Genomic DNA, 21,529 nt, shown 5'->3' with positions numbered 1-21,529 from the left:
TTAGGTATCGCCAAGACTTTTTGAAACCAAACGGTTAAAATGCCTCTCGTTCAATATTGCCTATTGAGTTGCCGACTGGCTTTTCCGTATGTTGTTTTAAATTCATCATTTAATGGTTAATGGACATCAGGTTGTGGATAAGAGTCCATAGTTCACACGCATGTGCGCCTGTCATCTCACTTCTGGTGGCTCCAGTAAGCCGGTCGGCCGGCGCCCGCCGCATGGAGGCTCGGTTTCATCAGGCTGTTCCTGCCGACTCTGGGAGCGACGCCGGCCGGTAATGGCTGACCTGTGTACCAGGCCACAGCGTGCGGTCGGGCCGGCAAACAGCCCCTGTCGCCAGGAGCCCCGCCGTCAGCGGCGGCGAGTCAGCGGCCGAGTGTCAGTCGGTCGCCCTCGGCGCTGCAGGTCAGGTCGCTCAGGTGCGGCCCGTCGCAGGTCAGTGCTGAGACGCCGTCGCGCGGACCGGCGGCCGGCCAGCGCAGACCAGCGCGACCTCGGCCGCCGGCGCGGCCGTCAGTGACAGAGGAGGTCGGCAGGACGGAGCGGATGCTCTCGCTGCCGCCGACTCCTCCCCGCCGCGCCGCCGTTAGCCGGCGCTGACAGGTGTGTACAGGACGCTGATTGTTTGTTTACGGCAAGGGCCCGCCGCGGTGGTCCAGCACGCCCGGCGGCCGCACGGAGACCGCCGGACAGCGCCCTGAGCATTGTCAGCGCTACCTCGGTCGCAGTGTTCTCATTCTGCAGCCGCTTATCGAATCAGCCCGTCCTCTTCAAACAGCTCTGGCATCGCTGACCTGTTGACATCGACCCTATCCATCAACTAACTCAGCGCACTCTCCCGCTCCGGCAAGACCGACGGTGCCGCGCATTGCGGCCACTCTGATCCGAGTCCGTCACGACTTCTAGGTCCCTGGCGTCACAGTCCGTCACATCTTCTAGGTCTTGACTTGACTCTGAAGCACATGAACGCTCGCTCTTGAGAACGAAGACCCTGTCGCTGGGCAGAAGCAAACGATTGGCCGACCATTCAGAAGTCTTGACTTCGATAAATTAAAAGGCACGTCGAGTGAGCATTTCCACAACGTACACAGTGTCTACACTCCACCCTCCAGACGTCGACAAACAGCGTTCTCAAAGCTTAAGACTGAACGGGATACGACCACGGCGTGATGCTCAATCTCAATGATCCGTGATGATCTCAAATTTCGTCCGAGTTCTGTGCGCGTATGCAGGCGCCGCTGTACTTCAAAGTATCTGCACGTCGGAGTCCAGGTGAGACAGGGGTCCTCGCCGTCGACCCGCGTGGCGCACACTTCCTCCAAAGTGACGAACGACACCGGTGGGTGCGTTCTCTGCCGGGCCCCACTCGCGTCGTGGCGCGAGAAGGCAAGAACGGACACGATCGATAACAAATACAAACGCCCGTGTTATCCAGAGGGGGCCGAGGAAGGGTCGGCGGCCATTACGCGGTTATTGCCGACTGCTGTTGTGATTGGGCTCGGCAGGGCACGCCGGATAGAGGCTGCGCTGGTCGGAGGAGCACGGACTGATAGCCGGATTCACGCCCTTCGCCCCCGGCTCCGACCAACGCGGGAGCGCGGCGTGCGGGCGCAGGCCTGCTGTCTCGTCTGGAGCGGGGCTCGCAGTGTGTCGCAGGAATCGATGTGCTGAGGTTATGCGTGGAAGATCACAGTGTGTGCCGGGAGCTGCTTCACTGACGTCTTCTCTGGAAGGGCTGACGGTGCGATGCAGGGGCTGAGTTGTTCAGGTCATCCGGGGACGTGCTGACAGTGTGCTGATGGTGCTAACATGCCGAGGACGCCCGTGGAATAGGTCCCACCGTGAAGCGTGCAGCACTGGCAGCTTCTGGAAGGGCGAGTTCGTATGCCGAAAGCGAAAAGTGCTCGACCATCCCAGTGGTCTGTCAGAAAGCCGGCCTCTGCAGGACGTCCCGAGGGTCGGTGAACAGCAGCTGGGTTTCTGCAGGACGTCCCGAGGGTCGGTGACAGCAGCATGGTTTCTGCAGACGTCCCCGAGGGTCGGTGAAAAGCAGTCGGTTTTGCAGGACGTCCCGAGGGTCGGGAACAGCAGGCATGGTTTCGGCAGGACGTCCCGAGGGTCGGTGAACAGCCAGCGGGTTTGCAGGACGTCCCGAGGTTCGGTGAGCAAGCATTTGATACACGCAGCATCGCCTAATGCTGTCACGGAAGGCCCCTGACGTCACGCTAAAGATGAGAGCTGGCGTACCTCACCGGCCCGGCCTAGCGAGGGCCGACGCGCTGGACCTGGCTGACGAGGAGGCGGGCTGTGCCCCGGCGTGCGGTGGCCCCTGCGAGGGAACCTGCGCTGCCGAGCTGGCCGATGGCCCGGGCCGGCAGCGGCCTCCGAGCGGCGCTCTCTGCCCACCAGACGAGGGCGGCGGTCCCGGTGGAGGTCACCGGTCCCCTGGCGCCCCCTGCCGGCCCGCTGCCCGCCGGAGACGTCTCTCCAGCCCTGCACCAAGTCCGCGCCCGATCAAGTGCAGCCCGGGCCGTGGTGTCTCTCAAGAGCGGGGCGAACGGCGGCCGAGCTGGCGGAGCCCTCAGCACACCATGGAGCTGAAGGTGGACCTCCAGCGCTCCGGAGCGGTGCTGAGGCCGGCAGGGCCGGCGCGCCGGCCGCCCCTCCTGCGCTCCCAGACAGTAGCGCTGAGCGCCGCCCGGCTGAGTACGACCGCCGACACCCACGGCCGGTCCATGTCGATGCCGGCGGCCGCTGGCGGCACCCTGCCGCCGCTGCACCACCTGCCCGACCAGACGGTGCAGGGCATGCACACGCACTACTACCCCGAGGGCGGCTGGGGCTGGTGCGTGATGGTCGGCGCGGCGCTGCTGCACCTGGCGCCGGCCGGGCTCCAGCTGGGTTACGGCGCCCTCTGCGCGGCCGTGCTGCGCCGCTTCCTGGACGGCGAGCGGCAGCCCGAGCCCCAGCAGGTGTCCGCCGCAGGTCAGTTAGCTGCCTCCGCACGCCCAAGGCGTGGAGCGGCGTGATCGCTCCACACGGAAGCCAAATAGGCCGGGTGAAACTATTGGCAGCGCGTGAACTCTCTTTTTGTCGGAGGTAAATATGAATCTGATGGTGCAGCATGGAAACATTTCCTTCAGAACGCGGTTCGGCCGACTTCCTCTCCAGAAACGTTTGCACAGTGCAAAAACGTGACTCTCATTTGGAATGAGTGACGTCGTAAAAATATAAGCCTGAAATGATCCAAATGTCAATCCATTTCAGAGTCGAGCGGCGCAACCATAACCTACCATGTGCCGTATTTTGGAGCCTTAACAATGAGCTGCTTGCCATAAATGCATCTGAATCTTTCGCTGGAAAGTTGAATGTCGTAATAGTGATGTCCTGACACTACATTCGCGATTGATCAGGGCTTTATTGCCACGAGAGCTGTTGTGCACTACTCCAGGTAATTCACAGCAGCAAATGTGGAACATTGCGTGCGTGCAGCAGGGTGAACATAAGCCGTATTTATCGTTTATATAAATGTACAATTCAAATTTCGTGCGCAACAACAAATGCTATTCTCTGCGCCAGCCAACGCACAGCAGGTTATGAAGAATAATGCTTGTGATTTTGCATACATTACAGTGCTTAGTTATATATATATATATATATATATATATATATATATATATATATATATATATATGTGTGTGTGTGTGTATGTGTGTGTGTGTGTGTGTGTGTGTGTGTGTGTGTGTGTGTGGGTGTGTGTGGGTGTGGGTGTGGGTGTGGGTGTGTTTGTGTGTGGGTGTGGGCGTGTGGATTTACATTGCAATATATTAGTTTACGTCAGTCTACATGTAGGAATGAGGGTATGATTTTTTAGGATTTGGTTGAAGTTAGATATGGATCAAAGCCGTATATGCGCTGACGCGAGGTACTGGCCCAAATACAGCCAGCGTGCTGACGCGGGGGACTGACCCAAATACAGCCAGCGTGCTGACGCGACGAATTGACCCAAATACAGCCAGCGTGCTGACGCGGGGGACTGAGCCAAATACAGCCAGCGTGCTGACGCGGCGGACTGACCCAAACACAGCCAGCGTGCTGACGCGGGGGACCGACCCAAATACAGCCAGCGTGCTGACGCGACGAATTGACCCAAATACAGCCAGCGTGCTGACGCGGGGGACCGACCCAGATACAGTCAGCGTGCTGATGCGACGAATTGACCCAAATACAGCCAGCGTCCTGACGCGGTGGACCGACCCAAATGCAGCCAGCGTGCTGACGCAGCGGACTGGCCCGTGTACAGCACGCTGTATGAGGAGGCAGCAGGTGGACTGGCCCGTGTACAGCCAGCGTGCTATGGAGAGGTAGCCTGCTTTGCAACGTGCACAACGTGCCCAACGTGTGCTTTAATAGGAGACATAATAGACGTTCCATATAAATAAAGAGCACAATGCAGCGCAAGCCTGAATGATGGATTATCTACACCTGAGTGACCGGTCATTGTAACAGCGCTTTGGTAACGGAATGTATGGCGTGTGGATCGCATTCAAATGCGCATAACCCGCTGTGTGCTAGGGTTCTCTTTCCCTGCTTCCCCTTTCAGTCGGGAAGGGGACTAAACGCCGCTACCGTTGATTATTTTGGAACCAATCAGCCGTCTGGTTGTATCAATTGTCCAAAGGTAGAGGTCTCTAACTCGCACACGTCCAGCAGATGCCGCTTAGTTGTAACCTGCAAGCCATTGATGACACCACAGACCATGTCGCAAGTCGCGATCTTTGGAAGCTTTTTTCTGGGTCGGACATCCATTTAATCATCTCAGCCATGCGACTTACTAAAGCTGAAATGAGTTAGACATGAATTATGTTATACCGTACACGCGAACACATCTATGGACACAGTGCCACTGAAGGTCAGACCACATTGAAACATTTGTACGACTACATGCTTCAATTCACCTGCGCCATGTCACTTCGGCGTTGCCACGTAGTGTGGGAATCATAGGTGTGGAAAGCATTTCAATACATTATCCATCTTTAAAGATCTGTCGTGTGACATATTCACCTCTAAGGTTATTCCCAATCAGCACACCCAATACAACGCAGACGTATTTGGGGGGGACCAGTTTAGGAAAGCTGTATCTAATGATCATTCAGGCACTGCCCGACGATTAAAATGTGTTGTCGACGATTTGCACATAACATAGCACGACCTGTGATCAACTGCAGCTGGAATTCCTATCATAAGCCCACGTCACGCAATGTGACTAAAAGGCAAGATGCAGTTCCAGCGCATCATGCGTGAACGCAACACAGACACTGAAGCTAAGGAACGCTTTCAGAGTTTCCCTGTAAAGCGACATTTTAACGTAATGCATGACTACTTTGGTCTTAAGATGGGTTATATTAACAGAACGAAGTCCCAATGTAGCGAGCAGAGACATAAAAAATCTTTAGTCCATTTGGTTAACAGAGGACTGGTGAAGGTGCCACCGTGTTGCCACGTGGGATGAGTTGACCAATTAAACCGTTGTGAGCAAATGCTATCTTATATGCCAACCACAGCTTTTGAATCGTATGTAGGTATTAAGCAGGCCGGCAAGCTGCAATAGGTTGCTTCTTCCGGTTAATCTTATCACGCCATCTTTGCGTGACTTACGGTTACCACAGCCCAAACTCTAACCACGGGTTTTTATCTTTTAGGTGCACAGCAAATATATTTTTGTAGTCGTGGTCATTTCGGACTTATTGTGGAACAAAAGTGAAGAAGTACAAAACTTTCAGCAAAGGATGGGTAGTCGAACATACCTTATCGAACATATTTAATGTTATCACACCTTCTATAGCTAGCACAGGGTCACTAAGGTCATGGTCGTGATGCATACAAGTACTGCATGAGCCTTACCAATCTTTTTCTTCTTCTTCTAACCGAGCCAAATGATTTTTGCTGTGAACAAGGTGCATGACTTACTAAACATGTGCAACACATAAACAGTCGCTGGGACTTTCGACTGAAGATGTCGAAAGCTCTGCTCAGCTGCTTATCAACATGTCTATGTCTGAAAAATAGCTCACGCACTCAGCCTGCGCGAGAACACACTAATGTCGGTGATGTCAAATCCTCCCATAATGCAGTAAGACCGAATATTTTGTTGAGTGACCGTACTGATGATTCTCGCTTGTTATTTCAAAACGTCGAGGCACAGGACGGTCCGCTTTGGCAGACCAGTTGTGCAAACAGGGCAGACGGCCTAAAGCGCTGCACACTGGCGCAGTTTACCAAACAAACGTCTGTCTGTCCTGAACGCAGCTTGTAAGGTTGGCGCCGGGTTCGCTTCATGAGAGAGCTCCTCCCCTCCCATTGCAATATTGGGGAAGGAGGCTAAGTAAGAGCTTAAAGTGCAAGACGTATGACTGACCACTAATGAATCTGATCGGTGGAAACCTATGCAGAGCGCCGACCAACAGCTAACGTCCGAATTGTGCCAACCTTCCTTTAAAACGCAAGCCAAGACGTCAACGTGTGCGAATGAAAACTGATGGCACCGTGAATATATAGCGCATACATGACTCAGAAACACACAGATATCCAACAACAAATGGTACAAACGACCGGATTCATGACGCTTAGGGCCATGGTTTCGACATTTTTGCCTTGACTCGGGCAGAAATCGTGGAGTTCTTTATAACGCTGCCTTTTATAATTGGGAACGACCCCAGCTAATCATAGATGTAGCAGCCAGATATTGGGCGCTCGCGGTTTCTGGGACGCGAGCTTAAACGTAGGTGACACGTTGGTCCGATCGCTCGCTTTGCTGCGTTTTATGGACGGAGTAAAGTGACCAGCATCATGCCGTCATCATGAGAATCATCGCGTTCATCAGCAACATACGGTTTGGCGGAGAGACAGACAATCATGAGATGCGTTGTTCAGGACGCGTCTTATAATTAAGGAAAGGGAAAAGAAAATGACAATGGGGAGCAAGCAGTGGAACAAGGGGAATAACCAGGAAATGCTACTGATTCGGTCTTTCAGCAACATGTTTTCATGTCAAGCAATGCCTACGCTAAAAAAGGTGATACGGAAAGGTGATGTGAAGAATCGCGTACGCAAAGGAATGTGTTACGAAAAATTGCATGGACGGAGAAATGTGTTATGAAGAATTGCGCATCGAAGAAGTGCGATGCGAACATGTTCTATATGCAAGTTTGGCGGATAGCAATACGCGGACAATAACTTGGGTACAATTTTTGGGGTTTCTTACGAAGTTTTGAGCACAGAGAACTGCAACACACACGAAGTTATGCCTGCGATGAAAAGCATTACGACAAAATGCGATATGTATTTTTTTCTGGTGACGCACCGCTGCAGCACTCAAGGCTAAAAATGTAATAGAACTTCAGACAAAAGGGAGGTGTCTAAAAGACATTTGTATGTTAATCGGCATAAGGGAGCTCTGAGACAGCGAATGGCGATCCCTGGACAGGGACAGGGTCTCGAAGCTCATTTCATTGTAATAACTCAATACAAAAATAGCGCCGCACATGCGGTAGGGGTAAAATGTAAAACAATTGCGGTTTGTCACTTCGTACTCTACTGTCGATACTGCCGATGGACAATAAAAATTGGTGTCTTTCTGGGCGGCGTCCTCCCCACTTTCCATATCAACCAGCGTGCATGCACGCCTGGCTCATAACCCCCAAAATGTAATGGAGACACACTCGCGAGGAGTTCTTCTTTTCACTGCTTGATGACGCGACCGAGTCGACCCTTGCCAAGAGGGTTTCGACAGGGCAGAGGGTCGTGACGCCGTTAGTCCCAGTCTGCCCCTGATGCAGCGTCCAGTATGCCGCGACGGAGCTTGCCCCTGATGAAGCGTCCAGTATGCCGCGACGGAGCCTGCCTCTGATGCAGAGTCCAGTATGCCGCGACGGAGGCTGCCCCTGATGCAGCGTCCGGTATGCCGCGATGGAGCCTTTTTCTTTGCGATTGGCTTAGTCGGCATCATAAACTTTTCAGTTGGGCCCCAAGAAAAGGCCCTAATATCTTGCAGTTTCTAATTGTGTCATCCGTGGCCACTTGGCTATGTTACCATCTTAAACGACCAACGGCAGGTGGTCGATGTTTCAGTCTGCGTCCACACCTGTACACCCAGGTAGGTCTCCGCTTGCACGCAGGAATATGACACGACATCTCCCGATGGATTCTTGATGTGCTTTCTCCAAATATCACGCATAACTCACAAATTTTGTCGGACGCGTCACCAAACTGTCAGGATCTGACAGATGATCGATTGGGCGCATGCTGGAGAAAATCTGTTCCATCTATGTACAGCCATGACAATATTATATCATCAATGTAGGTTTGTACAAAGATATTTGGCTGTACGGAAGACTAGTACTTGTTGGTCAGACGAACAGTTCTTGTATCGTTAATACACCGACCCCTGGAGCCAAACCAACAGGTATGTTGCCAAGCTTATTTTATGTATACTTACTTTATTTTAAAAAATATATATGCATATACATGCGTGTGTTTATGTTTGTATACACATGCATATATATATATATATATATATATATATATATATATATATACATGAGCAAACAGATTTTCTCTAATACATGTTTCGGTGAAGGTGACAGCATATTGGGCATTTGTTTGCTCCCTGCCAAGGTGTTCTAGGTTTCTTATAACCCGTTTACCATCATTGGAGAAGTGATATATCATTGCGTCTGTTGTGTTATCAGTAACTTTTTGTTAAATCCATTAGCATCATCAGACATACAGGGAAGGCACAATACTACGATATGGTATGTTCGACAGTGCCTCGGATCGGTAGCGGTTTCGTGTGTTATTTTCCGGTGACTTGAAATATGTACCATTGAAATTCCTGAAATCTGAGCAAGATAAAATGTCTCAGATACAAAGGCACCTCCAAAGAAACGAAATACTGCACACATTCAATGCAGCTACGACAGTTCTTAAGGTATTCGTGCATGGGTACTAAAGGCACGGGTATTTATTTATAAAATGACACACGTGCAGGATAAACACTAATATTATCCACATATTGAGTGGTATTACATCACACTAGTCGTACGTTCACGCTCTACAGCCTGGGTGTGAGAGGACTAACGTCATATACAGGCAAGGCACCTACCTCTCTTGTCCATTTGCCGGTTAAAAATGTCATTCCTGTCTCTAAAACATACGGCTTCTCAAGTCATTTCTGTGCCTTTGGCTATGATTGTGTGTCATTGACCATGCTGTTTCGGGCCAGTCGTGAGCCAGGTATTACTCTTGCTTGTCTTTCTGGATCACCATTTTGCAGGTGCATGGTGATGCTGCGAGACAGTGATGTGGTGTGACCAATATACAATGGGCTGCTGCGGCGCGTAAACTCATCGAGAGGACATAGGAACTCATGCACGATATTGGTAGCCTTGAAGGCGGATGCGTCTCGTCTGTTTTTTGGCAAAAAAGTATTAGTTTAATTTTGTCCTGGGCTCTAGCGGCTACGTAGCTTTTTTGAGACGATATCAGTCAGAACCTTTTACGCTCTTGTAGGTGGTTGACACGCTTCCTCTGTAAAGTAGTTGCATTTGCCTGATTTGGTCACCTTTAGGTTCGTGTTCTCTAACGGTGCGAGAGAAGTGATTATCTAGTCACCTGATATGGTCGTCTACGTTGTTCAACCTAAGGTTGTTGTTTAACAAGATTTGTGTCGTTTTCTGCAGCTCCTGATACAGAAGAGTTCAGGTCGAGTAGCTTTAATTCCGCGGTGAATATGTGCGCAAATGATGCTATCTTTATAACTGTCAGAGCACTCACTGGCATCGTTTAAGCAGTGTTCGGTGCCAGTGCCAGTGCCCTTAACACATCTGTAATAAAGATGTCATGAGATGCGTCAATTTGGACATCAAGGCACGATATGTTATGGTTTTCAGATGGTTCAGCGGTGAATTTAAGAACTGAGTGCTCTGTAAGTTTTGCATTCTGGGAAAGGAGTTGTTGCTCACTTTGTAAATCCACAAAACGTCAACAACATATGCACATCATATGTAGGGCTTGGTATTCATGCTGTTGATCGCCAAGGATTTGATGTGTGCCATATGGCTTTCCACGAAGAGCACACCAAGCGGTGAGACCACCGCCACACTGTCGACTCGGCGGTACAGTTTTCCTTGAGGGCAACGGGAATGCATCTCCTTGGTGCAGCTTTCAAGTATTTTCTTACGAGCCCCTTTGGGAAGGTGTAGTGGTAGTATGGAGTCATGCTCATAGACATTTTGTAAGATGATCTCGATCGTTGTGTCAGTAGCTTTTTTACTAAAAAGTGACGCTGCGTCTACGAATTCATCAGGCGGCTTCAACGGATAGGTTTTTGTAACATATGGACGAAGAGAGCATCAAGATATTTTTAGATCTTATTCGAACGTTTTGATTGGATGGACTTCTGCGATCAGAACTCACGCCAAGCAGCGCCTGTTGTGTGAGTCTCTCTACCATCTCTACCATCCGGCCGCGCAATTCCAGACAGAATTTGGTGGCGAAGGTTTAACATGCCGCAATGCTCGGCACGGTGGGTACTGCTCGCTGACCTTAACTGACCTTTAGCGCGGCCGCTGCAAACGGCCACAGGCCACATCTGTCAGGGACGAATAGCTAGCGCCTAAAGAGATTCGAATCTACCCACCGCGGGTGGGTGGATTGGATGGTGGGAGCTCTAGCCAACTGAGCGAGCGGGACGGACTGCATATTCAGCTACCTCTATTTATTATTGTTATCATTATTTAGCTGCTACTATATAGCACCTTATATACTGGCATGGGTATTTGCGATATAATGGGACGAATTGGGGTCCCAGTTGTATGCGTCTTTGGATTGTCATAGAAATGTCCTGGCTCAAATGACCATTAATCCTTCAAATTTCCATGTCACGCCATTCCGGCCACACCATGCCAAATAACGCCAGGTCACCATCACAGTTAATGCGGGAGTCCAAAACTCTTGGCTGCGTTATGTGCAATAATCTAACCCTCGTTCTGAAAGGAGGGGTCGATGCGACCCCCCCCCCCCCCGTCGTGGGTTTTCTGTCGATATCTTTCCGGAATCTTGTGCGATCGCGTCAAATTTTCGGTAGCCTACGGGGCATCCATCGCGCGTATATTGACGCAAAAAATGTGTCCTTAGGCACTTTCGTTTCGTAGCAGCGGCGGTCTTTTAGGTCGCTACATGGTAATCCTGCGCCGGCGTCGGCGGCAGCCGACGATACCGCGAAGCGGGCACGCCGGGCCGACATCGTTACATTCATAGAGCCATATATCAGAAAGGCAGATGACCGAAACGCACAAAACTATGCACTTAAGTATAAAGGTTTGACCAAGACAAGCGTTTGTTCAAGCTTTGTGTTGCTAAGAGGCAAAGCCTTCGACTTATGTGCATGTAAACCTGACAGAGTGAAATTTTGTGGGAATGTGTCCTTTAACCTGGCAAAAGGGGGTCAATTATTGACCTAGGAACATAAAATATCTTGCCAGCCGCGAGATCATGCTGATACCAAGCCACTGGTGTTTTTTTCGGCTCTGTCGTTCTTGGTTCGGAAATGCAAAGGATTCGCTTCGGTCCCTCTATCTGATCTATCGCGTCGCATTTCGCGTTATGACGAACGGCGAATCGGGGCAATGATTTACTAGCGTAACTGACTCATTGAGAGCCAATGGCTTCTAAGCGCACGTGTACGCCGTGTCACCTGAAGCGAAGAAAAGTAGCATATGATGAGCTACCATGACCTTGATCTATTATGACCTTGAGTGGGGTTTGAGCCTGGGCCTCTCACGCATTATGCCGCCTGTAAGTGGCCGGACCCCTGTCGTAAGGTGACGTACTATTGTTTCGGCCTGTCGCCGCCAGTGTCGCTTCGCCTACCGTCGCCGGCCACCAGCAGCGATAGCAATGTGCGTCGTGTCCGGTGGTGTAGCGCGCCTGGCCAGCCGTGACCCCGACAGTGACCCGTGACCTGAGTGACCTGCTAGTCCTGTGAGGTGCCGCGGATTGGCGGTGTGTTAGCAGAAGACCGCCTCGTGGGCAGCGTACTGGGCGACCTGGGAGGCCCGGAGACGGGCAGGGGACGGCTGCTCGGTGCCAGCGAGCTTTCTCTGTGGACAGCCGAGCTGTGCATTGGTTGGGGTACTCTAGTCCAGGTCAACGTCATGAGCTCGTTGCATAGGGAAGTGCTGGGATAAAATTACTGTCATGGGTTGTCCGTAGCTCTCTGCCCCGCTAGGTCACTGGCCAGACTGGGCAAAGGTGGTGAATGACTAAGATGGCACTGCACTCTCGGAATCTCACGTAGGGTGGGAAATCCAGACACTGGTATATCCGGTAGCTCATGGCTCCCAGTGTTGCGGATGTACCTGGTGACAGCGACCTCCGCACCGGCTTTTGGTGCAATAACGCGCATGACCCTCTTTTTAAGTTACCCATCAGTGAAACCAGTATTATTATCGGGCTTTTTGTGCTTAAGAGAGGATTTTCTTGCCATCTAAGTAGCGCAAGTTTTTTAACATGTAAAAAAGTCTGGGCTGAAGGGCAATCGGTGACGTCCGCAGATTCTTCCAGCAATGGTTCTGGAACCGCGTCTTCCTGGTGGCTTCAGGGCTCTATAGTTCCACAAGACGGTGACCTGCCAAACGCGGATAATCTTTATATCAAGTTTACTTTGCAGGATTGTGAGTGGTTTGGTGAGCCTCGTTTCCCGCCCTATGGTCGCTTTCCAAGCCGCTGATCAGGTTTAGAGCGTTCTAACATTTCCATGGAATCGGCGCGATCGCTGAGGCGTAAGAGTCCGTACAGCATTCCAGCTTGTTTTTTTAATTAGAGGTTTCTGTCCAGCCCAAGAGGCCTGGTCTATGGCCCTGGTGAAGTGTCCAAAAGTCCTAGAATTATATGTGTCGTTCCGGGATATTTCCCCCTGCTAGGCCCATCTCACGTGCGAGAACGGCGATTACTTCACGCGCCCCGGGCACAATTCCCGAAAAAAAATACACGATAAGAAAGATTCCAGAAAGAAATTACATTCGGGAAGATGTGGATTCTATCCGTAAAAGTTGTGGATCTTCTCCTTATGTATACAGTGTCCTTATTCTCGTCAGCCGTTCGCTCTTACACAGCAATGCTTCTGAAAACCGTTGATTTCACTGTTACGGTGTAGCCGTGCAGGCATCGGGCCGCAGCATTCATGGCGTGGCGCTACAATACAAGAGGCGGTTGTGTAGCGCACATCTGGTCTTTAGTCATGTTTCTGTCTACAACTGGACAATCACATGTATTGAATGGATCGGTCAGTGATCTCTACCGAGCATGACTACATATGTGGCCAGAAGGCTGCATCGTCAAAACCTAACATCCAAATATGATTTATTTTCGAAAAAGTGGACCATGAAGTCACATGGATTTAAAACAATGTCTTATTGGGACTTAGTGTCAATATTGACAATTTGCGTGTTAAATCGCGCATTGACATGCTAAACGTGGTTGTCCCGTTTTAGAGTCGCCCGTGTATATGCGTGACCTGGTAAATACGGCTTGTTCATATTTCCAAGCGCACGAGACGAGCGAGACTGATGCTCTATACGGACCTGGGTCACTGAGTGTTTCAGCCGCTGCCACCTATGCCGCTCCATCCACCATCCGTAGCGCGGGGATGGAGGGAGAGAGAGGGAGGAGAGACTCCTGCTGCCCATTCCACACCTGTTGTGTTGAGTGTTGTGTGTCATGTGTTGTGTGCTGTGTTGTATGTTGTGTTGAGTGTTGTGTTGTGTGTTGTATGTTGTGCTGTGTGTTGCGTTGTGTGTTGCGTTATGTGTTGTGTTGTGTGTTGTGTTGTGTGTTGTGTTTTATATTGTGTTAAGTGTTGGGTGTTGTGTTGAGTGTTGTGTTGAGTGTTGTGTTGAGTGTTGTGTTGAGTGTTGTGTTGAGTGTTGTGTTGAGTATTGTGTTGTGTGTTATGTTGAGTGTTACGTTGAGTGTTGTGCTGAGTGTTGTGTTGTGTGCTGTGTTGTGTGTTGTGCTGTGTGTTGTGATGTGTGTTGTGTTGTGTGTTGGGACTAAAGCGGAAATAAGCACCCCGTGCGCATACATAAAACACTAGTATTAGCTTTATTCCTCGGAAAACTAGGAGAATAGAGATATAGTTAGGTTGATATTTCGGCAACATGCCTTTCTCGAAACAATAGCAGGAGTGTTGTATTATACAGTTAGCACTTCTGCTATTGTTGCGAGAAAGGTATGTTGCTGAAATATCAACCTAACGTTATCCCCATTCTCATGGTTTTCCTAGGAATGAGGCTAATACTCGTGTCTTATCTATGTGACTAATGTTCCTCGCTAATGCACTGAGCAACTTACGTAACCCTGTGCGCAACGTAAAACCGTTGCAGACGCTAGACTAAGGCCTGCAATTTTCATGTCAGGCTCAGTCAGACAAGGCGAGATCGTATTTTTGCCGTGTACTCGTGGTTTTTTATACGTGCACGGCTTAAATCTAAGCACCAAAGTCAGAGAGGCAGCAGACAAATCAGAGCGTGCCAATGTTGACTTCCTAGGAGTAAGGCAGGGTCATACGAAGCCATGCTGCGATCATGTCCCTAACCTTACATTACCGTGAGCGTGTGATTATCACCCATGATTGAGATATTTGCACATTGTTTATGGTCTAAACACCACTTCGAAAAGTTTCAAAGACTTGGAAAGATTTGTATAGCTTATAACACTCCTGACACAATTCACCGACTTTGGCTCGTTTAAGAATTTTACTTTACTCCACCCTGACATGGAATAACCTTACAAATGCCACAAGCATCATTGCGATGCTTATCGTACATTTAGTTCAGCGTCGCTGTACAAGAAGGCCTGGGGAACCCAGGGCTAAGCATGCGTCGCGAAACGCGTTTTTCTCACATTTTTGCCGTATAGAGATTTGAGAACGATGTCATGAGTCCATTACCTGATGTAGTACGGTGTTGAAACTCGCAGGCTACGAGGAGGACAAAATGAGTTCAAAATACATTCAGATGCTGTAGCAGCATAGATATGACTTTTTCTTCATACGTTCGCAAAAACTGCAATCCAAGCCTTTTCCTGGCACGCTTTCACTTTAAGGCCCCTTTACATAAAGATTTATGGGTGTGAAGTTCCTTTTATATTCCAGCCGTCTGTCCGTAATAATTGTATCGGGTTGATCTGTCTTAACTCGCCGAGACGCATCCAGTTCGACCCTAAAATGCTGGGCTTTTCTTGATAGCTTGCTTGTCTCCCTCACGTTGCTGGTCCTACAATGACTAGCTTATACCCTCGCATGTCCACTTCACCTCAGATGCACACTCGTGAGTTTTTGGAAATGGAGGCGATTGAACTAGACTGGCAGGACATGACTGGACGCCGTTTTAAGTGAATGAATTGGGTGAAAAAGGGTGTGTGTTAAGCCCCTCTCCCTCATTTCATAACGGTCATTCGACTTCAAACGTTGCACTCTCAAAAGACGCCTATCTCTCGCGCACATAACCCGGTTGCCGGTAGATATCTTTCTCAAAATTGAACGAAGGGAAGTTGAAAAATGAAAGAAAAAGAGAACGGAGGTATGTAGCATTTTACGGAACCCAGTATTCTCAGAAATGCCGCGTAGCAAAATATCTTTTGTCAAAATTCTCCTTTCAGCTGGATTGCACCATCGCGCAAATACATGCGTGTGTAAACAAAAAACTGCGTTGCATCTAGAAACATATCAACAGAGCCCTGTATACATAGACAGCTAAACACACCAGCCATAATTAGATCATTTCCAAGGAGCTACGGAGACATCGAGACAAGCAGTGTTCACAAAGGGGTCCGGGGATACATAAAAGCCACCAGCTCTACGCACGCCCAGGCTCTCATAGGCCCGATGCCTTGAAATAGCGCAAAGAAAAAACAAATAAGTTTAGGTCCTAGGAACAACCAAGCAACTGATGAGCGGTAAAGGAATCTACGGAATCGGCGGGCCCTGGACGTTCTTTGTACGAGGACCAGACGTCGGAAGGTGGGATTCCAGGGAGGACCTATAGGACGTCAGAGGGTATGCTTCCAGCGCAACGCTGTCATGTCTCAGGGCTTTGAACCGACATTAAACAAAACCCTAGTATGTTGCTGCGAGGACGGGCAGGGGATTTTCTATGTTTTTGTGCGAGGCCAGAAATCTCTGCCGCGTTTAGATTGTCATCTTTTCTTCAAAATAACTCTGAGCCCTGTTCAGAATCATTACTATTGAGTCACCTTATTGAGCCTACTTGCTACTGAGTCACCACTAACCTTCACCGAGCAACCTCTAAAAAGCCACATTAGGATAAACGTCGCAGTGACCTCTGGTGAAGTATTTCTTACGTGCTTCGACATGTATTTCCAAAAAGTGTCGGGAAGTAAAAGACATACCTTATTTATAAAATCTCAGAAAAAAAGTCATAATAACAGGTTACGAAGTTGTGCGAGAGGTTTATACGCTTCATGCTCGAAAGAGCTGGTTAAGTATTCACTGTACGTAATACCAGACGATATCTAAGCGCGTATGAAATGTCTATTACGTCTTTTCTCCAACCCCTTGATTGACATTCTCATAGGTTGATACGCAACTGGTACCAAAGAAACCAGCGCGCACAACTCTGCTATTTGTTGTGATCTGGGGTCAAGCATTTCGTACTTTACCTGGCGTTTCAAATGTGCTGTGAGGGCTCACGTAACAAGCGCTGCGCAGCGTGGGTGGTCATCTCAAAAGTCCATCAAATCAGAGGGTTGTTTTAACCAAATTTGCAGAAAAAAATGTTGGCCCGTTGGCAGGAGATCACCCATTTCATGGAGCAGAGAGGCTAAGGGTACTCTGAGAGGACGGGGAAGGGAAGGAGAGCAATAAAAACAGAGAGAGAGAGGGAGAGAGAGAGGGAGAGAGAGAGAGAGGGAGAGAGAGAGAGAGAGGGAGAGAGAGAGAGAGAGAGGGAGAGAGAGAGGGAGAAAAGGCCGGGGAATGGCCCCAGAGTAACTAAGCGGGTAAGATGTTCTCCGGGAGAATCAGCATAGAGACAAACGTGAGCAAGTCGTTCCTTACCTGCGAGCTCGTGTTCCTCTCAGCTCGGTGGGGACGGTGGCGACCTGGCTCTCATTGACGGCTCCTCCTCTTCCCTCCCGATGTTATAGTTGCGGTCTTCAAGCTTCATCACATGACTGCGAAGGACGCTGTGCCGTCCCAGCACCTAGCTTTCAGCACGCGTTGTACAGTGCCGGCTCAGGATCCCCCACCGCGGCATAAACAAACCATTGAAAAGTGGACCACCGCCACACATACTGAAATGGGGAGTGGAACAGTTGGTGAGGAATTTCCTCTGAGGAGTTGAGCCATGTTCCGCAGGACCCGATGCAGAAGCTAGATTGTCCGGCTCTCATCCAGTCTATTGAAAGTCTGGTCGATGTCAAAGGGTTATGGCCAAGGTGCTCAGTGCTGATAACACGCCTGTCACAGATCCTCTTATTCCTAAAGGCTCCCGGTATGATGTAGGGTGCCTGAAGCAATGCTCCTGCATTAACAGTGCAAACGCTGCCTTTAAACAGTAAGCTTTGCAGGTTGTGGTTTAGAACATGGGAGCTTACGATTACTTTAACTGTAACGGAAACTAGATGCGAGTATTCTCTGGATTATGTTTCTACCGCCGTAGACGATTTTTTGTATTTCTCGTTTCTATTCAAGCCTTGGATATAAGCTTATATTCATAAAAGGATGCGCTCGTTACTGAGTGAAAGATGATGTGGTGCTGGAAGAAATATATGATAAACATGAGCATTGGTTTTCTACGTTTTATTTATACTACATAAAATGAGGCATTATCTGAATGATGTATAAATACGGTATCTCCTATAGGACTGCGGCATGGGGAAATAACGGGCAATTTTGTACTGTATGTCAAGATATCTAGAACCGAGGGAATTGATAAATTTGCTCGCAATCCAGTGAAGCATCATAAACCGTACTGTATTTACAGAAAAAAGCATTGATAAATTACAAGCTAAATTATAAATTATAAGCTAAATTATAAAATTTAGCTTTGAATTCCCAGCCTGGCGGCCAAGGACTAATCCAGTACATTGCATTCCTCGTAGATGTCCTGCCAGAGCATAGCTTCCTCCAAGCTGGATCAAGATTCTCCGGCTTCTGGCCATATCGGTTTGGTCTGCTTGTGCAACAGGCCCAGTTTGTTCATTCATGATATAAAAGCATGATGTGAAATGTAGTGGCAGATTCAGCCGTAATTTGTTCGAATTAAGGATGGTAACAGAATAAGCGTGTTCGTGGCATGTGATAGTTGTAGTCTCCAAAAGTTGTTTCGTGTGGCACTATTCATGCTTCATGCGTTCATTTAGCGGGGGTAAGCTTTACGAGCCGATTTCGATGTTTCATGACATTGGGACTCACATATTCATAATGTATATGCGTGGCGTAATTGCTTGCCGCGCTCACTAAGGACCATATTCGTATATCACAATATACTATACATACGAGAATGAACACAGTTCAAAAGTGCATCCCAAGCAGTCATGTGCCTGGTGTTAATAACATTTAATCATTAATAATGATACTAGTTGTCAACTGAATATCACTATAGTTATTAAGATTCCAAAATGACCACACTAGAATCCCGCCCAGCACTTCCACCAAAGCAGGTAGAGAGCAGCATTCGTGTCGAGCACGTTCGGAGTGACAACAGTCGCCGCGAGCTATTAGCATGCCCATCCCTGACAGAGCCGTGGTGATCTCGTGCCAATCCACTGAGCAAGACGCTCTTCAAACCATTGCCGACAGATGTGGCGGATACCAGCTTCTGGAATGGCGATGAATCGCCCCGCATATTCCTCAATTGTTAAGCAGACAGACTTTACGACGGTCCATTACGCCGACTGAAGTTTCATTTGGGGTGCCCCGCTGACGCGCCTCCAAAAGATTCTCATTTGCCACCCCCGGTCCCCGCACGCGGAACGTTTCGAGCTCGGCGGCCATTGTCCTGCTCAGTTGGAAATTTATCTGATGTGGCCCTCGTAGATGCTGCAATAAGTTGTGAAATAGCTACATCGAGCAAAGGAACGTCGACGATTAGAGTCAGCAGCTTGTCACGTCTGTTGAATGCGGGGGACAAACGAACATGGGAGGCGCCGGGCTTTGAACGCGAAACATCGGCGCTGGGTTCTACGCGTGCTCCCGATATTTTTGGGTTTGATTACATCACACTAAAGTTGGCTTCAAGCAGCAGCACCGACACAGTCTTCTCAAGGCATTTCGGTGTTTTGAGGAGACTACGTAGAATAGCTCGCCGCGTATATATGCTGTTCTTGCACACTAGACATCAACAAAAAGTTCACTTATTGCCAGCGTCTCCAACAAGACAAAGTTGTCTTTAGACTGACCACGGCTCGCGCCGATCGAAGCGCTTTCGCAGCCGAACAAACAAGATTCCTATCTCGCCGAGCGCGGCACCTATCTGCTCCAAAACTCGCACCTCTTTATCTCGCCGACGAGGCCACTTTGCTCCGTCGGCGCCGACGATAGCCGGACGCGTTCTGCGTCGGGGCCGACGCGGAGGTCGTTTGCGCGCCGACGCCGGCGGTGGCCGGCCGCCTCGAACCGATCGCCATATACAAGCCGATACGGCGCCGGCCGATCGCCCGGGGCACAAACAGTGATCGAGCTGTGAGACATGGGCCGATAATACGGCTGCAGCGGGCGGACGGGTCTGGCCGGTCGGCGCTGCCGCCCGGGGCGGCTCTGGGGGCCATGGTGCGCGCCCTCTGCGCCGGAGACGCCGTTTTCGGCGACTGTGGGGGCTCGGCGGGAGCGGGAGGGGGCGAGGATGTTGATCGGCTGGTGGACTCAGAACTACAGCAGATGGGTCTCAGAGAGCACGGATGGGTCATGGTCGTGGGGGATAACGGATGGGATCACGCAACGGGGAGCACAGGGACCAAAGCCTTGCCCAGTCCGGCCAGTGTTACAGATAAGGGAACTGACGGGGCTGGAGCTCCCCTCATTTTCGCAGCATTGCGCGGCACGGCGCCGTTCCAAGCGGGCGTCGCAATGGTGGTGTCCGAACCGCGAAGGTCACTGAGGTCACGGACGAGGAAGGCTCCTCACGTTCTCGCCGGCTCGGTGGCGACTTCGTAACGGTGGTTCAAAGCCACCTTACACATTGCCATCGGTGGTGGCGAAAATACCCCTGGACGTCAGCGGGTACCGCATCTCGAAGACGCATCTCTAGCGGCAGTGCTCCCCCGTCGCCCGGTACCAGCCCAGTGCGCAGGCGAGGTGCGCCCAGCGGCGTCAGCGGCGCCGCTGCTCCGCCGCGCCGCAGCTGAGGGCGTCGGCGCCGCTGAGGGCCGCCCGGCGGCGCCAGTGCCGCCATGGAGTGGGTGCCGGCCGACGCCCGCCTGCTCCGCTCCTGCTCGCTGCCGTCGCTGGCCGGCGGCGCGGCCGACTCGGGCGTCGACTCGGAGCCGCCGAGTGGCGCCGCCATCGAGCCGCTGCGGCCGCGGCCCTCCCGCCGGCACGCGCTCGCCGCCACCATCGCGCAGCACTACTACCTCGAAGGACACTGGGGCTGGGTGGTGGCGCTCTGCCACGCCCTCGTCAACGTGCTGGTGCACGGTCTGCAGAGCAGCTTCGGTGTGATGGCGGCTCCCGCGGCCGAGGAGTTTCGGCGGCCGCCGTTGACGGTCGGTGAGTGAGCCGAACGGGCTGAGGAGCAACGAACGGAATCCTGGTGGATTTACGCCGACATGCTTATCTGAATTGTAATGCGATGTATTTGCGAGTTGCTGCACGTTTGGCCGATAGCGGAGTTCGTAAGAGTAGATAGCAAGAAAGGTATTGAGCAGTACGTACGATGTGTTGCAGGGTACAGGCGTGGGTACAGCTCTGTATCGTGTCGAGGGTCTTTTTTGCATTCCCTCCTTGTTGGTTTCTATCCCTTAGTTTCTCCTCCACTCCTCCGTTAATGTCACTTACATGAGGTCATACTTTGGACACAGCTTTAGCAGGACAATGTGTCACAAGCGTGCGTGCGTAAGAACTGTTTTGCAATGGTGAAGTCTCCCTGACGTCTAAAATAGCAAACCCTTGTCGTATTTTACTGGGCTTATTTTGTTAATGCTTTCATCCTGCAATAATCAACATGTCGCCTATTTAAACCGCAGGAGGGCAATTTTTAACATGCTGGATGTGTGTAATTCGGCAAACCTATGCATCAATGACTTAGCCAGTTTATGGAGCAGCGCAATAGCTGTTTTGTCCATATACAATAAGTACGTGCTTGAGCGACACATACATTGGTTGCCCAATAAGAGGGTATTTGACATCATCCATGACCTGATTGGCTAAAACTTTCAAAACAAGGTTTACCCGAAGCATGGTGAGGGAGTAGTGGCTAGTGTGTGATTAAACCGACCACCGTGCGTA

At 50.4% G+C, this 21,529-nt stretch overlaps 1 protein-coding gene across 1 annotated transcript in view; it reads left to right on the top strand.

Moving 5' to 3' along the window:
* The first annotated feature begins 2,594 nt into the window (after nucleotides 1-2,594).
* The window catches only part of LOC119100538 (monocarboxylate transporter 2), a 37,787-nt gene continuing 18,852 nt past the window's right edge, over nucleotides 2,595-21,529 (top strand). Inside the window, exons 1-3 of the mRNA XM_037223625.1 lie at nucleotides 2,595-2,848; nucleotides 20,469-20,575; nucleotides 20,618-20,791. Coding sequence (XP_037079520.1) covers nucleotides 2,595-2,848; nucleotides 20,469-20,575; nucleotides 20,618-20,791 — 535 coding nt within the window. The remainder of the gene's footprint in view (nucleotides 2,849-20,468; nucleotides 20,576-20,617; nucleotides 20,792-21,529) is intronic.

The sequence above is a fragment of the Pollicipes pollicipes genome, unplaced genomic scaffold (assembly GCF_011947565.3).
Source record: "Pollicipes pollicipes isolate AB1234 unplaced genomic scaffold, Ppol_2.1 Scaffold_4881;HRSCAF=5763_pilon_pilon_pilon, whole genome shotgun sequence".
In the NCBI taxonomy this organism is placed as follows: domain Eukaryota; kingdom Metazoa; phylum Arthropoda; class Thecostraca; order Pollicipedomorpha; family Pollicipedidae; genus Pollicipes; species Pollicipes pollicipes.
This window is presented reverse-complemented; position numbering and strand designations above follow the sequence as displayed.